The sequence below is a fragment of the Schistocerca nitens genome, chromosome 8, assembly GCF_023898315.1.
Source record: "Schistocerca nitens isolate TAMUIC-IGC-003100 chromosome 8, iqSchNite1.1, whole genome shotgun sequence".
NCBI lineage: Eukaryota > Metazoa > Arthropoda > Insecta > Orthoptera > Acrididae > Schistocerca > Schistocerca nitens.
Genome location: NC_064621.1, coordinates 193,344,202 through 193,362,277, shown reverse-complemented (window position 1 = coordinate 193,362,277; position 18,076 = coordinate 193,344,202). Strand labels below are relative to the sequence as shown.

Here is an 18,076-nt window from a genome sequence, read left to right as displayed (position 1 = left end):
ACAAGAACAACACGTGCAAGTCGCAGTACATTGAGTAACACAGTAACAGTAATGGAAGAAAAGTTGGAGAAATATAAAGAAAACACAATACATACGTAGTTACAGAGTGTATATTAACCACTGAAAATTAACAGATTAATAGTGATACATTTAAGTAGTTCAGTACCATTTTCGTGAAGAGGCTATCATTAATTTTCTCTCGTTCCACTCTTAACAGTATACAAGTTCATTTTCTGCAGTCATTTTGTTCCTTTTTCATAACTGTTCATCACGTCCAAAACTGGTTTGTACACAAAATCATATGCGTCTTTGCCATATATAAAATCCAAGTGGTTAAATTTCGGAAATTCAATCATGTTCTTTTCTTTTGAATTTCCAAGTTGATTGTGCAAACGATCGATGTCCTGCAAAAGAAAATACTTATTATCTTAGGAATTAAACAAGCCTTACAAAATACAAATATTTATAATAACTGAAAACAATTTCAACTGAGTGATTTCACTCTTTTTAGTGTAAAAAAGACGTAATTAACAGTGAAATTACAACAGAACACGTTTTACATCTATATGGATGCTCTGCAAATCACATTTAAGTGCCTGGCAGAGGGTTCATCGAACCACCTTCACAATTCTCTATTATTCCAATCTCGTATTGCGCGCGGAAAGACTGAACACCTATATCCTTCATTTGTGAATTAATAAATAATAACATAGTTTTGAGACATGAATTATCGTTTATTTAAACAGATTCTAGAATCTTTTTAGTAAACTACGTGAGCAGTATTAAATTGTATAATTCAACAGGGCTGTTGGTACATAACGCATTCTCTTCTCCTAAGTCTGGTGCTTAACTTGATGTTCTAATAGTACAACAGGAGTGGCGGGGGGGGGGGGGGGGGGGGGTAGGAGCACTTTTGGTAGTAACTGTTTCTTACTTTCCAGACTTCACAAATCTCCGCCAGGAAGCTTCATAATAACGCAAGCACAAACCATAGTGAATGACTCATGCTGGAAACAAGTTAATGCCGTGGCTAAGGCGTTTTTCTACAGTACGCTTTCTACAGTACTTGGACAACATTTCCTCTGTTTCCTTCCTGCAGAACATGACTGCTGTGATTTAGGTAACAACTCATACAAAAAGTACGTACAACAACTTCCAATGTATGTTATTATTGCGGTATAAACTGAAGTTCTGGAATCGTTTCAAAGAGAGGTGTAATGAAGGAAGTTATTTGACAGATGAAACATTCGAGATTTTAGATTTGTTTTGTAATTACTTATAGATCGCTGTGGACAGAATATATTGGAGTAGCTTTAATGATCGGATACAAATAGAAAGTTTTCGTTTGGATATAGCACAAATAGCGTATTTATCTCTCTTATTCGTTGCTTGTGTAGAATTTCACATGCGATCGATAGTTCGGCAGTGGATATTATGCATGAGAATGGCATAGATGATTAGGGTGTAAAAAGTTCTGATGATTACTTAAGTGACACCTGTACTGTGTACGTAGAAAAATGCAAGATAGAATGCATTTTAAATAAAGTATTTCAACGATTACTTGCAAAATGGTTGAAAATGGTGAAGAGACGTGAGGAGCTGCATTCTACCAACCTTTGCTACTATCATCGAATCAATTATAAATGTAGGGTGGCACAGATTTGAAACTTTGAAGTCCACAGGCTGTAAAACAAAATGAGATACAGCTCAGCTAAAAGGTCGACCAGATCAGAGACCATTTACCAACGGACGAAGAGTATCGAGACGGGAAGAACGATCATCTATTGAAAATACAAAGGCTTGAATCTAGAGAGGTAGAGGAACTGTACTATTTTGATAGCACAGAAAACACTATTTTACTAACGGGGACTTACCACAAATTAAATAATCAATTGTTATGAGGCAAGCATTGTGTATTTTGCAGTACTGTGTTGAATATAATCAACATTCCAATGAACAGCAGGGTAAGAATTCCGCTCGCGTGCCGTGCCACGACGTGAGATACAACGCGCTCTGCTTCGATGCGCACTTCCACCAGCGCCACGCCACGCCGTCTGAGCATGTGGAGGAGGAAGAGGGGAAAACTGCGAACGCACCACATTTAAATGGTAATGCAGTCACATTGCATACGACTTTTTTTATACTTGACATATCTCAACAAACAGCTCACAAATGAAATAAATTTTCAGAATTAATCAATTATTTTTGGGGCGATGAAGATATAATAAAATTTTTATCTGGTAGAAACTATCGGCATACGGACAGATGCAATTAATTTCACAAGCTGTCGCACTCAAAATGTGACATAATAGCGACTTGTTCAGTTTCATAATCGAGAAAAGGTCTCTCACACAAATACGTCGATCGACATATTGTAGCGTTTTTGCAACCTCATACTGGAAACATGGAAATTCTACCTGGGGAATGCAATGTAGACGCCCTGGACAATTGTAACGTATAAAGATTTGTCATTAAATCTGGAATTACCTTGCAGGTCAATCTGTTACATCAGCACATGCACAAGGGCGCTTTCAACTGGATCGGCAAACGGTCTCGAAAACAGATGTACGAGTAACATTATCCTCAAAACCTTTAGAAAACTATCCCTGTACTTGTTTCAAGGCCACAAAGAATTCTTCAGACCTCGCGTTTTCTTTAACGTCAGTGAGCTCAGGGAACTGGGCTGCGTTTGTTAGAATGTGTCCCTTCTATTACGCGATTTTCTTTTTAAGTGCAACGTCATCAAGCCAGAAAGAAGGTGTTTCGCATCGGGCACTGCCTTGCTGTGGACAGTGTGCTCTGAAGTCCACTCAAAAGATAAGATTTCCAATCCATTCTAGATGTTTTCATTTTCGTTCCTGCACTCCTTTTTTTCCTTCATAAATTCAACGATAGCGAATTTAAATTCAATAAATCGTTCCGGGTATACGCTTTGAAGTGATACACAAAGTTTCCATACTGTTTGATCAGTTCCATAAAAAACAGTTGCGAATGACGGTGGAATAACACATGCGACTTCATATTCGTACCACCAGTTTCTTCACGTGCTGCGTGCCTAAAACTTTAGAAGTTAAGTGTTTGCTGATGTACTGAACAACGAATCCCGTCTGCAGACTGTTTTAATTTTTTGTTCTTTCATTGCCTGCTAAATCTTTAAACTCTTTCTGCCTGGTTTGTAATGTAGTTTCATAGGAAATTTGCCATTCCCGTCGCTTGTGTGATTGCATAATAAATACCGAGAATTCTCATCCCTGTATTCTGTCATTCCCAGTCATGTTTAAAGGTGTGTCACTATAGATCGCTACATTGTCTTTGTGCAAACATCCACTGAAACTGTGAACGGCCATCATGCCACGAACAGAGAGCGAAGGGTAAACAGCCCTGACACCACAATTCTGCCGACCGAGAAATGCCACATCGCAACACTAAGTGAAATGTCACGCTGTATAGAAAACTCCTCTGAAGGAAAAAGCAAAGTCGGGAGGGTCAAGCCTTGGCCCGCCCATGGTCCATAAATGGTTCAAATGGTTCTGAGCAGTATGGGACTTAACGTCTGTGGTTAGCAGTCCATACAACTTAGAACTACTTAAACCTAACTAACTAAGGACATCACACACATCCATGCCCGAGGCAGGATTCGAACCTGCGACCGTAACGGTCGCGCGGTTTCAGACTGTAGCGCCCAGAACCAATCGGCCACTCCGGCCGACCATGGTCCGTACCTTCTGCCTGTGTGAAGTGTGTCACGCCCTGGCCGACTCTGCTCTAATGAGTACAGAATATGAATTATGAGTAAACCGAAAAAGGACAAATGTAATGAAAGGTATTAGAAATGAGAATAGCAGGAAACTTGACACCAAAACTTGTCGTCACGACGCAGACGAAGTTAAGGAACTCTGCTACAATGAAACCAAAATAACCCATTAAACTTCCTGCCAGATAAAAATTGTGTGTCGGACCGAGACTCGGAATCGGGACCTTTGCTTTTCCCTGGCAAGTGCTCTACCGACTGAGCTACCCAAGCACGACTCACGACTCCTCCTCATAGCTGTAATTCCACCAGTACGTCGTCTGGAAAATAACTCATGATGGACAAAGCAAGGATGACATAAAAAGCAAACCTGCACAGGCAAAGAGGACGTGCCTGGCGAAGAGAAGTCCACACGTATGAAACATAGGCCTTAATTTGAGGAAAAAAGTTCTGAGGATCTACGTTTGGAGCACAGTAGTGTACGGTAGTGAATCGAGGGAAATTGAAAGACGAACAGAAGAAAATCGAAGCGTTTGAGTTGTAATGTTGCAGAAGAGTGTTGAAAATTAGGTGGTCTCATAAGATAAGGAATGAGGAGGTTCTCCGCAGACTCGGCGAAGAAAACAAAATGTTCAAATGTGTGTGAAATCTTATGGGACTTAACTGCTAAGGTCATCAGTCCCTAAGCTTACACACTACTTAACCTAAATTATCCTAATGACAAACACACACACCCATGCCCGAGGGAGGACTCGAACCTCCGCCGGGCCAGCCGTACAGTCCGTGACTGCAGCGCCTGAGACCGCTCGGCTAATCCCGCGCGGCTCGGCGAAGAAACTAACATACGGAAAACACTGACAAGAAAAAGGGACAGGATGACAGAACATGTGTTAAGGCCACAGAAAATAGCCTCTTGGTACCCGAAGCAACTTCAGACGGTAAAAACTGTAATTGAAGACAGGGTTTGGAACGAACCCAGAAAATAATTGAGGATGCAGAATGCAAGTGGTACTGGGAAATGAAGAGGTTGGAGCAAGGGAGGAGCTAGTGGTGGGCTGCATCAAACCACTCAGAAGATTGTTGACTCAAAAAAAAAAAACTGTTTTGGTGTTATGCTCAATTAAAAACAGAATATCGTGAACTACAAGGGTAGCCTGAAAATTAATGCGGGCTGAAAAGTGACGCACACCTGCTTGTAGAATGCGATCTAAATGATGCTGAGAAACGTACCAGGTGAGCTGTGGAAGGTAACATCCCCCCCTTTACGCATGTGTCGTTTGAATGCGTTGCATTCATCCACTGTACTCTGAGTAACGGAAAATGTGACTCGTAGGGAGATTCTCCTCATTTAATGTCTGTTGATGGTGACGTGCTGTTGATAGATTTACTGTAAATCAATGGGTACTAAAATTTCGGTGTAGCGAGTCTGGAAAAGTTATTGTTAATTAAACGCGCGGCGGATGTGCAATCATTACCACAGACGATAAACATCGCAAACTCGTCGAAAGCTTGACTCAAAATGATCGGCCAATCACACCAAAGCGTATCGCGAACAATAGTGCAATATCCAAGGAAAATGTCGGCTTCATTACTAAACAGTTAGGATACCGTAGAATCTGTGCACGATAGATACCATACCGTCACACAGACGAGAACACACAGCGTCGATAGGAGTACTGCGAGCAGCATTTGAAGCGGTTCCGTGACGAAGGAGACTGGCTCCATTTTGAATATTGGGCCGTGTGACGATTCATGGATCCACCATTACGACCCAGAGGAGAAAAGACAATGCTCCGTATATCGACATATTTCTTCTCAGGCGAAAAGGTTCAAAACACAACCATACGTAAAAAAACTCTTTTGACTGTGTTTTGGGATGCTGACCGAATTTATGTGACTGATTATCTGGTACGACGGGCAGCGGTAAATTCTTTTCAGTACACAGAGGTTCTAAAGCACCATTCATGCGAAGCTTGTAGTCTTCGAGGCAGCCTGGAGCCAACAATCTTGCAACATAACAGCACTCGTCCACACACCTTGCGCGAAAATGAAAAGGCTCAGCGAAAACTGAAGTCTGAACCGATTCCATACCCTCCTTACTAGGAGCGATCTTGCGCCTTGCGATTTCTTTTTCCTCTACTCAAGAGAAATCTCAAGGGTAATCATTACGTCTTGGACGATGATATGAAGGCAGCTGTAAAATCTTGGATTCGAGAAAAGTCGGAATAATTTTTCAGAGACGTAATGAAAAAACTCGTTACACGTTGAGACTATGATTCTGAAGCTTAACAGTTGGGCATTAATAACATTAACGTACTTTTTACCTCATCTTCCTCATTGTTTTTATTTGTGTTCTACAAGCACTTGTGCATTACTTTTCAGTCTACCCTCGTAATATGAATCTACGATAGTTAACTAGCATGATTTCGTCTGTAAATGACAGCAAGAGTTACGTTCTCACGACCTAATTTAAAGCATTTCCCGACTCTTGCGATTTCATGCGCCCTATATCAAACTTGTCATATCAGAATCCTGTGCAACGATGCCAACAGAATTAAACGGTTAAAAGTTTGGCTTCAGAAGAAATACAGAAACTCATGACACAATAACGTCCCTACGACTTACCTTAGAAGATAAACTGAAGAAGGACCTACCTACGTTATAGCATTTGTATACGTAGACTATTGTTTGACAATGTTGAGTGGCGTACACTCTTTAAGATTCTGAAGGTAGCAGGGGGAAAAACGCCTAGCATAACCTTATTTACAACTTGCTCAGAATCCAGACTACAGTTCTATACACTGATGAGCCAAAACATTACGACCACCTAATTGAAAGCGTGACGGTCCACTTGCGTGCCATGGATTCGAAAAGTAATTGATAGGTTTGTGGCTCCGGGTGCCTATGCAGAAGTCACACACTTCCCGTACGTTACTGTCTGTTGGTTTGTGGGTGCAGAGCTGGCGTCCGATAGCGTCGCAGTTGGGTTTCATCCGATAAGCCGAAACTGACGGACAAGATATCAACCTGAGTTTACTATCATGCTCCTCAAACCATTGCAACACGAATCTGGCTTTGCGACACGGGTAGTTATTCTGCTGGAAGATGCCATCGTTGTGAAGGAAGACATCAACCATATGGGGTTGCAGGTGGTCCCTAACAATGTTCACTTAGTCCACAGCTGTCATGGTGCCCATGAAAGCCTAGGTGAATGTCCCCCATAACATGCTACTGCTCCCACTGGCCTGCGTCCGTGGTGCGCTGCATGTTTAGACCAGACGTTCGCATAGCTGATGGCGTATCTGGACATGACCATCAACAGGGTTTAACAACAAATGGATTCATCCGACCAGAATACACGATTCCATTTGTCCGCTGTCCAATCTCGATGGTCCCGTGCCCACTGTAATCGTAACTGACAACGTTGTCGGGTCAACGTGGGACACGTAGGGTTCCTACGCTGCGGAACACCAAGTTCAACACTGTGCTCAAAAACACTTGTGGCTACGCCAGCACTGTACTCGGTCGTCAGATCTGCCACAGGTCGCCACCTATCCTGCTTTAGATAGCGGGCAATCCTCCAATACCTATGTTCTGTGGTGAGGTATGGACGTCCAACTTCTTGTCGCCTACTCGTGGCTTCAGCATTCTTCGACCACTTTCCATAGATACTCACGACAACAGCACCCCAACAGAGGACCAGCTTCGCCGTTTCCAATATGCTCGCTCTCAGGCGCTGGGCCACAACAATTTGGCTTTTGTCGAAGTTGCTTAAGTCGGCGGATTTCGCATTTAGGCCACTTATTGTTGATGGAGAGATTCCCCCATTCGTCTCTGCTCCGCTCATCTACTTCTCTTACTGCGTCATGTGCTCTTAGTACCATCAGGTAGAATACAACCTCGCGGTTGGCAGCGGTCATAATGTTTTGACTCATCAGTGTAATGCGATATTGCAGTGCCTCAGTTGTTCAGAAGTGCATGTCCAAAAGAATTATGCATCGTACTTGTGAACAACACAGGCACCGCAATAGCGCATTTATGCGCCGACTCCGGGCATGCGACTTTCATTATAATGTCTCCCATATACGGAAATATACATAATGAATGTACGAGAGCAGGTTGTAAACAAAGGGCTGACTAGAGATGGATGTTTATGTCCAGCCGTGAGTCGTGCTCGGATAGCCAGATGGTAGGGTGAGTGCTCGCGAGTCCTGGTCCAGCACAAATTTTCACTGTCATAATTTCATTATACAGCTGATGGTTGTCCATATTCTCAACTGCGAATACGTTTCATGTACAGTTATATGAGTCCAAGGACAAGAAGTAACTGGTGAGAGAAGAGTGAGACAAGGCCGTAACCTAATCCCAGTGCTATTCAACCTGTACATTGAGCAAACATTAAAAAGCAAGGAGAAGTTTGGAGAATTAAGTTTCAGGAGGAAGAAATAAAACCTTGAGGTTTCTCCGATGACATCGTAATCCTGCAGGGATGGCGAAGTATTTCGAAGACCAGTTCAATGAAATGGCTAGTGTATTGAAAAGAGGATATAAAATGGACAGATACAAAAATAAAAGAAGGGTAGGTGATGTAGGTGAATTAAATCAGGCGTTGCTGAGGGAACTATATTTGATATTGAGGCACTAAAAGTAGAAAATAGTAGATGAGTTTTGCTATTTGGACAGAAAAACAACTTAAAGCTGTAGAGCTTTTCTTGAGGCTGCATTTTAATTTCCAGTGGTCGTTTTCCCCCTGCATGCGATCCTTGCACGAGCTAGAAAAATAAGTGACAGCCAAAACAGGGAAGATATAAAATGCACACTGGTAATAGCAAGAAAAGTCTTTCTGGAAAAGACAAATTTGTTAATATCGACTATAAATTTAAGTGCTAAGATACGAATCGTAGTTTTCTACAGAACTGAAACGTTTGATAATAAAACAGTTCAGACTAGAAGAGAGTAGACGATTTTGAAATGTGGTTTTACAGCAAAACCGTGAAGATTAGAAGGGTAGATAGAATAACTAATGATATGCCATTGTATCGAATTGGATGAAAGAAATTTGTGGTACAACCTGACTAAACTAAAGCATCCGCTGATAGCAAACATCCTTAGGCGTCAAACAATCGTCAATTTCGTAATGGAGGGAGGTGCAGCGGGGAGGGGAGGGGGAGGGGCAAAATTGTAGAGGGAGAGGATGTAGGTTGCAGTAGTTATTCAGATATGAAGCGACTTGCAAAGGATATTTTTAAAAGGACATCATATTCGCCGTTGTCTGTAAGGATTATTTATTGCCTAATGCAGTTTAGGCTTTTGGGGATTTTCAAGTGGTACTGCAAATGCTTCTTAGGTCGTTTTCTGCTGTAGATGTCGACTTAGTTTTATGTATTTGATGTATTTTGGAATTACGTCGTTGGATTTACATTGCTTGTGAAACTTTATATATCTGTTGTCTTTAGTAATTTAATCTTAGTACGCTGAAATCGCAGTAAAGCTTCAGAATTCAATCAGTTGCATGCCTAGCAAGGCATATGTGGTTTTACTGCAATTTCAGTGAACGAAGAATAAATTTCTAAAGACAGCAGAGTGTATAACGTTTAACAAGCAATGTAAATCCAATAACGAAACTTCAAAATACACCAATGATAAAATTAAGTTGACATCTACAGCAGTGAAACGAGTTAAGAAGCTTTTGCAGTACCAATTGAGAATGGCCCGAAAGGCGAAATTACAATAGTGAAATAAATAATTTTTCAGTCAACAGCGAATATGATGTCCGTGATGTCTTTTTTAAAAAACTCTACATAACTATGAACCCCGGCTATGAGAAGTTTGCACAGGATAATCTAGTGTGAAGTGCTACCTCAGTTCCGTTTTCGGACTGAAAGCCAAAACGGCAACAACCTGGTCAAGTATACAACGAATAATCTGAGATTCGCTGTTGTTATTTTTACACAGTCGTCACTCATCACGAGAACTTACCGTCGGTCCAGCGAGCCAGTCGTTAGGCCCGTAGAAAAGATAGACCGGTGCAGTGACGTTCGCAAGGTTGTAGTCAGGCGGCGTGGCCTTACCGTAACGCTTGAAATTTTTTAAGATGCCATAATTGTATTGCCTAAAGTGACCTGAAAAAGAGAAAATGATGTGTTGAAAGCATTAGCAGATGGATCGCGGAATTACTGCAGTGATATATTTTGGTTATCGTGAAATCATGTTCTCTGTGAAGTTTGAAAGAATTCGTCTGGACACAGAATAATCGAGTATACAGCTCCCATGAATCTGTGTAACAACATATTGTGTTCTATTGTATATCACATTGTAAAAAAGGTGTTTGTATAACTGTAGGTAGTCGAAGACTGACACAGAATATCATGGCGTTTACTCTTTGACCTATACTACACTACCAGATTTTTTTTTACGAAGTTTCTGTGTGAAACAAAATTTGATCGTGGTATAAGACACTTTGTCAAAGGTCTTGGTCAGATTTTCTTTGATCTAATCTAGCGCCTTGCATTAGATTTGGTCAAAGAAAGTGTCCGTCTTATGTTTACTGCATAGATAAATGTAACCGCTTGGAGTGCTAACATCACTAGAGCTGTTTGACATCCAATGTTTATCTACATGACCGAAATTTACATGGTGCGTCACACCTATAAGGAAATTGATAGAATTGTACGAGCCAGATAAAGCACTGTGTAACTTGCGGCATTCCGAATACAAAAATAAAATAACAAGATGCAGTAGTTATTAAAAAAATTCGGAGGCCATTAGCCGTGAAATATGGCCAGGGTGTACCCTCGAGGATATAAAGGAAGAGATCTACAATTTTTGTAAGAATAAACATATTTTAAATGGCTTTGATATGAACTAAACAGGTAGTTGCTTTCAGATACTCCTTCTTCGGAGCAAATCACAGTCACTATGTTTACAATGGAGCTCCCAAATCCAGATTTCGTATACCGATTCCCCAAGACCGCTTCTGGTTGATGAAGTGAACGCCCCAAAACCGCTGTAGGAAATTCACTTCCAGCTACCGGTTTTCCACTTCCGCAATCGACTTTTGCTCCCACATAAACGTGCAATCGTTTATGAAACCTGCTTCGGTTGTCAGGTTACGTCTAGTTTTTAAAAATTTTCGGCTAATATTGACAGACTGACTTTTGTACGGTGAAGGGTAAGTAGAAACATTACGCTGAGCACAAAGCTGTTTACACCTCTAATGTCTAACTGAAGAGAAATAACGACTGTGCTGAGTAAATCAGAAACTGGAACAGCTGTTTTCTGGCCGCTGTATTTAACTACACTAGAAAATCCATTTAAGTCCTTAACATGTAAACACGAGAGCGGAAAATGGTTTCCGAAATTCGGTTTTCGTCTTCCGTAAGATGTGTCGCAAGTAAACGTAGTGAGTGTTTCTGTAAGTCTGTCTTTTGCGGATATAGCATTTCTGAGGTAAGTGTTCTGCTTCGTAATATAAGGAGCCACTTTCCTGAGCGCATATTGAAATGTACTCTCGTCCATTCACAAGTAATTTTCATATGACTTAACGTTCTCGACTTGCAGCTCCCGTAACAGATTTTTTTGGGTGATTTTGGCATCTCGCCGTGAAACTCACGGCTTCACCCATGTATGTTTCCTTTTACTTTTCTTCTGCTCCTCTTTCAGATGTAAATACAATGCAGTTGTGGTGCACGCAACTGCAAAGTACATAAATAAGTCTTGAGTAACAACGCACAACAGCTGATGCTAGTGGTAGCAACAGTCCTCTATTTTCGTTTTAAATCTGAAGATGGCAGGTACGTATAATGTGATGTAGATTCCTTTTTCATCAGATAAAGCTGTCTCAATAACAACGTGATCCATGTCATGCACAGTTATAAGAATCAGTGTCTACTGCAATATTGCTGTGTGTGTTTTCAGGTAGTAATGCAAAACGAGTATATTTGCATTGTTGTAAAGGTACGACCTCGGATATGTTGTATAAAATGTTCTGGATACACTTCTCGGTGTAATTTACTATTAAAATTCAAGCTTTCGACAACAGTACTATTGCCTTCTTCAGGATAGCAACTGTGTATTGAAGAAGTAACGGCGAAGAAGTAACGGACTCGACCAGGTCACTTCGACGAAAGACCACATTACATCAAAGACGCGACCAGTGACATTTCGTCGTTAGCGTCAGTGTAATCTGTGGTAGCAGCGGGTACTACTAACGAAGTTAGAATATAGGAAGACTTTCTCAAGCCGAAATAGAAGCCCGCCTCCGCCATATTGCTGAGTTTTGGTGAAGCGCTGCTCTTTGATCTCTCCTAAAAACAGGAATAAAAGGTTCGGCTGTTTTGTCTCGATGTACACCATGCTCAATGAGTGTGAATTGGCGTAAAAAATTAGCTGTTGGTAGGACTATTGTAGCGACTCTGCCCAGCTCTGTTTACATTTGTGACGTCAGTCGACCTGTGTCACTGACCTAGTGATGCAGCAATAAAATCGAAGATGATGGAAATAGACCAACTGTGTGCCTTATACTCCGCTCCCCCACCCCCCCCCAAGCACCACTCCCAACCCCAGCCTCTGCACTAAACGGTAAATGGCAAACTCTAAATGCATAATGCTAAAAGCTGAAAGGTCAATGCTAAACACCTAGCGGTAAGCACTAAATAGTACACGCTAAACATTGAGCGATAAATGGTAAACGGTAAATACTAAAGGACGAACGATAAACACTAAACGGTTAAATTGAACGATGAATGGTAAATGCTAAACACTAGAAGCCTAACAAATGACGCATAATGTCTATTGATCACTGATAATCACTGATCACTGACCATCACTGATCACTGGCCATCACTGATCACTGATCATCACTGATCACTGACCATCACTGATCACTGACCATCACTGATCACCGACCATCACTGACCACTGACCGATAGTTATCACTGACAGCCATTGATAAATGACCATCAATGATCGCTGTCAATCATTGATCACTGATTTTCACTGATCACCGACCATAATTGATACTGAGCATCACTGATCACTGATCATCATTGATTACCATTATTGATCACTGACCGTATGTGACACTACTGTCACAAAAGGCGACTGATGTAGAAGTACACCTTCCAGTCATTCGACGCGCAAGTAGCCGAAGTGGCGTCAAGTCGAAGACTTGCACCCGGCGAACGGTCTACCCGACAGGAGGCCCTAGTCACAGGACCTTCCAGTCGTGACAGGAAGGGTTGTATGAACTATGCTCTGTCTACTTGCAGTTTTAATTATACGGGATGAGTCACTAACTATTGCCACCAAGAATAACTCCGAAAGTATGACAGGAGCTGAAAAGTTTGTGGGACAAAAGTTGCATGGGTCAACTTGGTTTTTTTAAATGGGATACTCTAGTTTGATACTTATTTTCTGATAGCGGTTATCGAGACGAATCCAATTATGTGTAACAGTAAGATCTTTGAAGGTCAACGAAGGTCGGAAAGGTGGCATGAACGTCCATTTACAGAAGATGTTCGAAGCGATGACCATTGGTAACAATGCAGTCCTTCAATCTTCTTATCATGAACTGAGTGGTATTCCTTATCATATCGGCTCTTATCGAAGCACATGCTCTTACAATTCTCTCTTGCATATCTTCAGGTGTAGTTGCAACATCTTCATAAACAATGTCTTTTACGAATCCCCACAAGAAAAAATCCAGAGGCGCCAAGTAGGCGAACGAGCCGGCCGCGACACATCTCCTCCGCGTCCAATCCAACGATTTGCGATTTGTTTCTGCAACTTATTTCCAGCCATTAACGAAAAATGTGCCGAGCACCCATCGTGTTGATATCACATTCTGTTCCTTGTTCCTAAAGGTATTTCTTCCAATAACAGACCTAATGTTTCTTGCAGGAATGTTGTGTATATCCTACCATTAAGATTTCCTTCGATGAAATAGGGGCCTATAATTCTGTCCTCCTGAACCCAACACCATACACTCACCGACCACAGTTTTTGGTGTGCAACTTTCCGCAGCCGACATGGATTTTCATTTGCCCAATAATGCATGTTATATACATTAACATTTCTATGGTTCGTGAATGTAGCCTCGTCAGTAAACAAAATCAAATTAATAAATGTGTCATCCCTCTGAATCTGAAGTTGAGCCCACCGGCAGAATTCAGTGCGACACATACAATACGTGTCAGTTAATTCTTGGTGGAGATTGATATGGTGATATATTATGGCGATGCAGAATACGATCAACACTGCTATGGCCCATGTCAGACTCCATTGCAATTTGACGCGAACTAACACAAGGATCTACAAACACAGTGGCAAGAGTACCAATTTCCGTTTCTCGTTAGTAACTTTCCTTTGCTGGATATGGTTCTGATGCGTTAAAAATACAGTTGTCCTCAATTTATCATACTCGTATTTAAATGTACGGCGTATAGGGTGAGTAGGTTGAGGATATCTTTCAGCATATAAGTCTCTAGCTCTCACTAAATTTTGTTGTCATTCTCCGTAAATAAGAAGCATATTGACTTGTTCTTCTAAGGAATACCCCATTCACACTCGCTTGATTCGACGATATTAGTGTTGTCTTGCGAAACCGTCGAATGGTGTTTACATGTCAATGGCACGTTAGATGGATGCGCTGTATTCGTCGAATATTTACTATATGCACGACATAATGAGAGAGAATTGTCAGAGCACGTGCTTCGATAAGTGCCAATGCGATAAGGAGTACCATTCAATCCATGATAGGAAGATTGCAGCACTGCATTGATAACAATGGTCATCACTTGGTTCTAAAATGGCTCTGAGGACTATGGGACTTAACATCTATGGTGATCAGTCCCCAAGAACTTAGGACTACTTAAACCTAACTAACCTAAGGACAACACACACATCCATGCCCGAGGCAGGATTCGAACCTGCGACCGTAGCTCGGCCACTCCGGCCGGCGGTCATCACTTCGAACACCTTCTGTAAATGGACGTTCATGCCACCTTTTTGAGCTTCGTTGAGCTTCAAAGACCTTACTGTTACACATCACTGGATTCGTCTCGATATCCGCTATCAGAAGATAAGATCCAAACTATAGCATCCCTATCAAAAAAAAAGATAAAGTTTCCCTTCACATCCCTGACGCGACCCTTCATCAGTTGCATTAAACTTCGCTAATGTCTCATTTCCTACTGAACTGAATATTTGAGAAAAACAATGTAAATGTATCTCCACTTATCAAAAAATGTTTTGCATCAACTCGGTTCCCAGAGTTCCGGAACCTGTACAGAAAATTGGAATAGAGATCAACATAAACGTCATTTCCGCCCTTTTTATTGCTCATGAAAACCACACATTGCATGTTGTACCACCATACAGCGAAACCTTCAGAGTTGGTGGTCCAGATTGCTGTACACACCGGTACCTTTGCTACCCAGTAGCACGCCCTCTTGCGCTGATGCATGCCTGTATTCGTCGTGGCATACTATCCACAAGTTCATCAAGGCACTGTTGACCCATATTGTTGCACTCCTCAGCGGCGACTTGGCGTAGATCCCTCAGAGTGGTTGGTGGGTCATGTCGTCCATAAACAGCCCTTTTCAATCTATCCCAGGCATGTTCGATAGGGTTCATGTCTGGAGAACATGCTGGCCACTCTAGACGAACGATGTCGTTATCCTAAAGGAAGTCATTCACTAGATGTGCACGATGGGGGCGCGAATTGCCGTCTATGAAGACGTTTGCCTCGCCAATATACTGCCGATATAGTTACACTGTCGGTCGGAGGATGGCATTCACGTATCGTACAGCCTTCCATTACCACCAGCGGCGTACGTCGGCCCCACTTAATGCCACCTCTAAACAGCAGGGAACGTCCACTTTGCTGCACTCGCTGGACAGTGTGTCTAAGGCGTTCAGCCTGAACGAGCTGCCACCAAACACGGCTCTGACGATTGTCTGGTTGAAGGCATATGCGACACTCGTCAGTGAAGAGAACGTGATGCCAATCCTGAGCGGTTCTTTCGGCATGTAGTAGGGCCCATCTATACCGCGCTGTATGGTGTCGTGGTTGCAAAGATCGACCTCGTCATGGACGTCGGGAGTGAAGTTACGCATCATGCAGCTTATTGTGCACAGTTTGAGTCGTAACACGACGTCCTGTGGCTGCATGAAAAGTATTTATTCAGCATGGTGGCGTTGCTGTCAGTGTTCCTTCGAGCCATAATCCGCAGGTAGCCATCATCCACTGTAGTGGTAGCCTTTGGCCGGCCTGAGCGAGGCATGTAATTGACAGTTTCTGTCTCTCTGTATCTCCTCCATGTCCGAACAACATCGCTTTGGTTCACTCCAAGATGCCTTGACACTTCCCTTGTTGAGAGCCCTTCCTGGCACGAAGTATCAATGCGGACCCGATAGAACTGCGGTATTGACCTTCTAGGCATGATTGAACTACAGACAACACGAGCAGTGTACCTCATTCCTGGCGGAATGACTGAAAACGATCGGGTGTCGGACCCTCTCCGTCAAATAGGCGCTGCTCATGCATGGTTGTTTACATCTTTGGGTGGGTTCAGTGACATCTCTGAACAGTCAGAGGGACTGTGGCTGTGATACAATATCCACAGTCAACGTCTATCTTCAAGGAGTTCTGGGAACTGGGGTGATAGAAAACTTTTTTTGATGTGTGTCTTAATGTCTACAGTATTCAGTTCACTGATCACGAGTGAATGGCTATGGGAACATCAGAGGAGGAACACGAAGGAAAGAAAGTTTCACGTCGTTTCATTAAATGTCTCGAAACATTATAAACGTGTGGAGCATATGGATCTCTTGATGCTACATTCAGCTATCATTAAAGTTCACCGTATCTCCTACATAGAAAAGCTTTCAAGATTACCACGCAGTACTATCACTGCTCATCTGTATCTCCTCCATGTCCGAAAAACATAGCTTTGGTTCACTCCGAGATGCCAGGACACTTCCCTTGTTGGGAGCCCTTCCTGGCACAAGTAACAATGCGGACGTTATTCGTGCTATTTTCTTTCTAAAGAGAAGTTGGCATCACATTCGGTTGACTGTTCAGAGTTCACAGCAGTCAGAAATATAGTGCCCGAATAAGAGAAACAGTTCTTTAAATTAGACTCGTATAAAAAACCGTTCAAATCGCCTTTTTTTCATTGATGCAAAAATCCAATGTTTGTTGCGACCAGGTGTTAGTAACGACATTCACTCACATAAACCTTATAGTATACCTTTCTTCACGTACTTTAGTTTTAGTCATGAATATGCAGAGTTTCAGCTACACCGAGGTGCAGATTACATGGAGTATTTTACCCATAGTATGTGTCTGATTGTTGAGCGAATAAAAAACTACCTGTTCCAGAACAACCAGATAATTATTAAAGCCGAAGATGAAGAAGCTTTCCAAACAGCAGAAATTTGTCACCCATGCAAAGAATACCTCAACAATAAAGATGTGAAACGAAGGGAGCACCTCGTCCATCATCCAGGGATAACACGGCCGAGATGCGTCCGGGCGTTAACGGCGAAGTAGGCTGGAGTTCCATCATGTAGCAGCCACATAAACCTTGGAATCATCAATGGCACTTCCTCCAGCAGGGGAGGCAAAGTCACCCGCAAGAGACGCCGACAGTTCCGGCCTGTTAGGCGACGTGGAAGGAAGACTGGTCGCAAAATACGGTCGCCAATTATCCCGGCCCGCATATTCCGGCTGTACCGATGCTGATGATTCGCTATCAGCATCCCAGTGGGGTTCTGCGTACTATTCCACAGATGACTGTTATGGAAGTTGAAGATAGAACTCCGTGTAACGTGCTCTCATCTGTGAACAGGATGGATGACACAAATCCCGGAAACGTGGTTGCCTGGTGAAGAAACCAATGGGAGAACTGCTCCCGATCTGGAAAGTCTGTCGCTAGTAAGCTCTGAACACGCTGTACGTAATCAGGACTGCAGCAATTATCATGGAGAATGTTCCTCATGGTCGCTGGCTTACCCTGTACTCGCGGGCCAACTGCCTGGTACTAACACGACGGTACCTTCCAGATGGTAATCATATTTTTCCCCAAGTCTGGTGCCCGGACAGTTCGGATACGTCCTTCATGATTTTCCGCCTTCTGAAATGACCCTGAATCAGACAAACAGTGGAAGTGACTAGGGACTCCCGTCGGGTAGACCGTTCGCCGGGTGCAAGTCTTTCGATTTAACGCCACTTCGGCGGCTTGCACGTCGATGGGAGTGAAGTGATGGTGGTTAGGACAAAATATTGTTCAAATGTGTGTGAAATCGTAAGGAACTTAACTG

General features: G+C 42.5%; 1 protein-coding gene across 1 annotated transcript in view; it reads right to left on the bottom strand.

Annotated features, from left to right (window-relative positions):
• Window positions 1–239: 239 nt before the first annotated feature.
• The window catches only part of LOC126199482 (lipase 3-like), a 104,935-nt gene continuing 87,098 nt past the window's right edge, over window positions 240–18,076 (bottom strand). The window contains exons 7-9 of the mRNA XM_049936404.1: window positions 9,731–9,873; window positions 1,615–1,683; window positions 240–404 (exon numbers count right to left, since the gene is read on the bottom strand). Of these exons, the coding sequence (XP_049792361.1) occupies window positions 240–404; window positions 1,615–1,683; window positions 9,731–9,873 (377 nt within the window). The remainder of the gene's footprint in view (window positions 405–1,614; window positions 1,684–9,730; window positions 9,874–18,076) is intronic.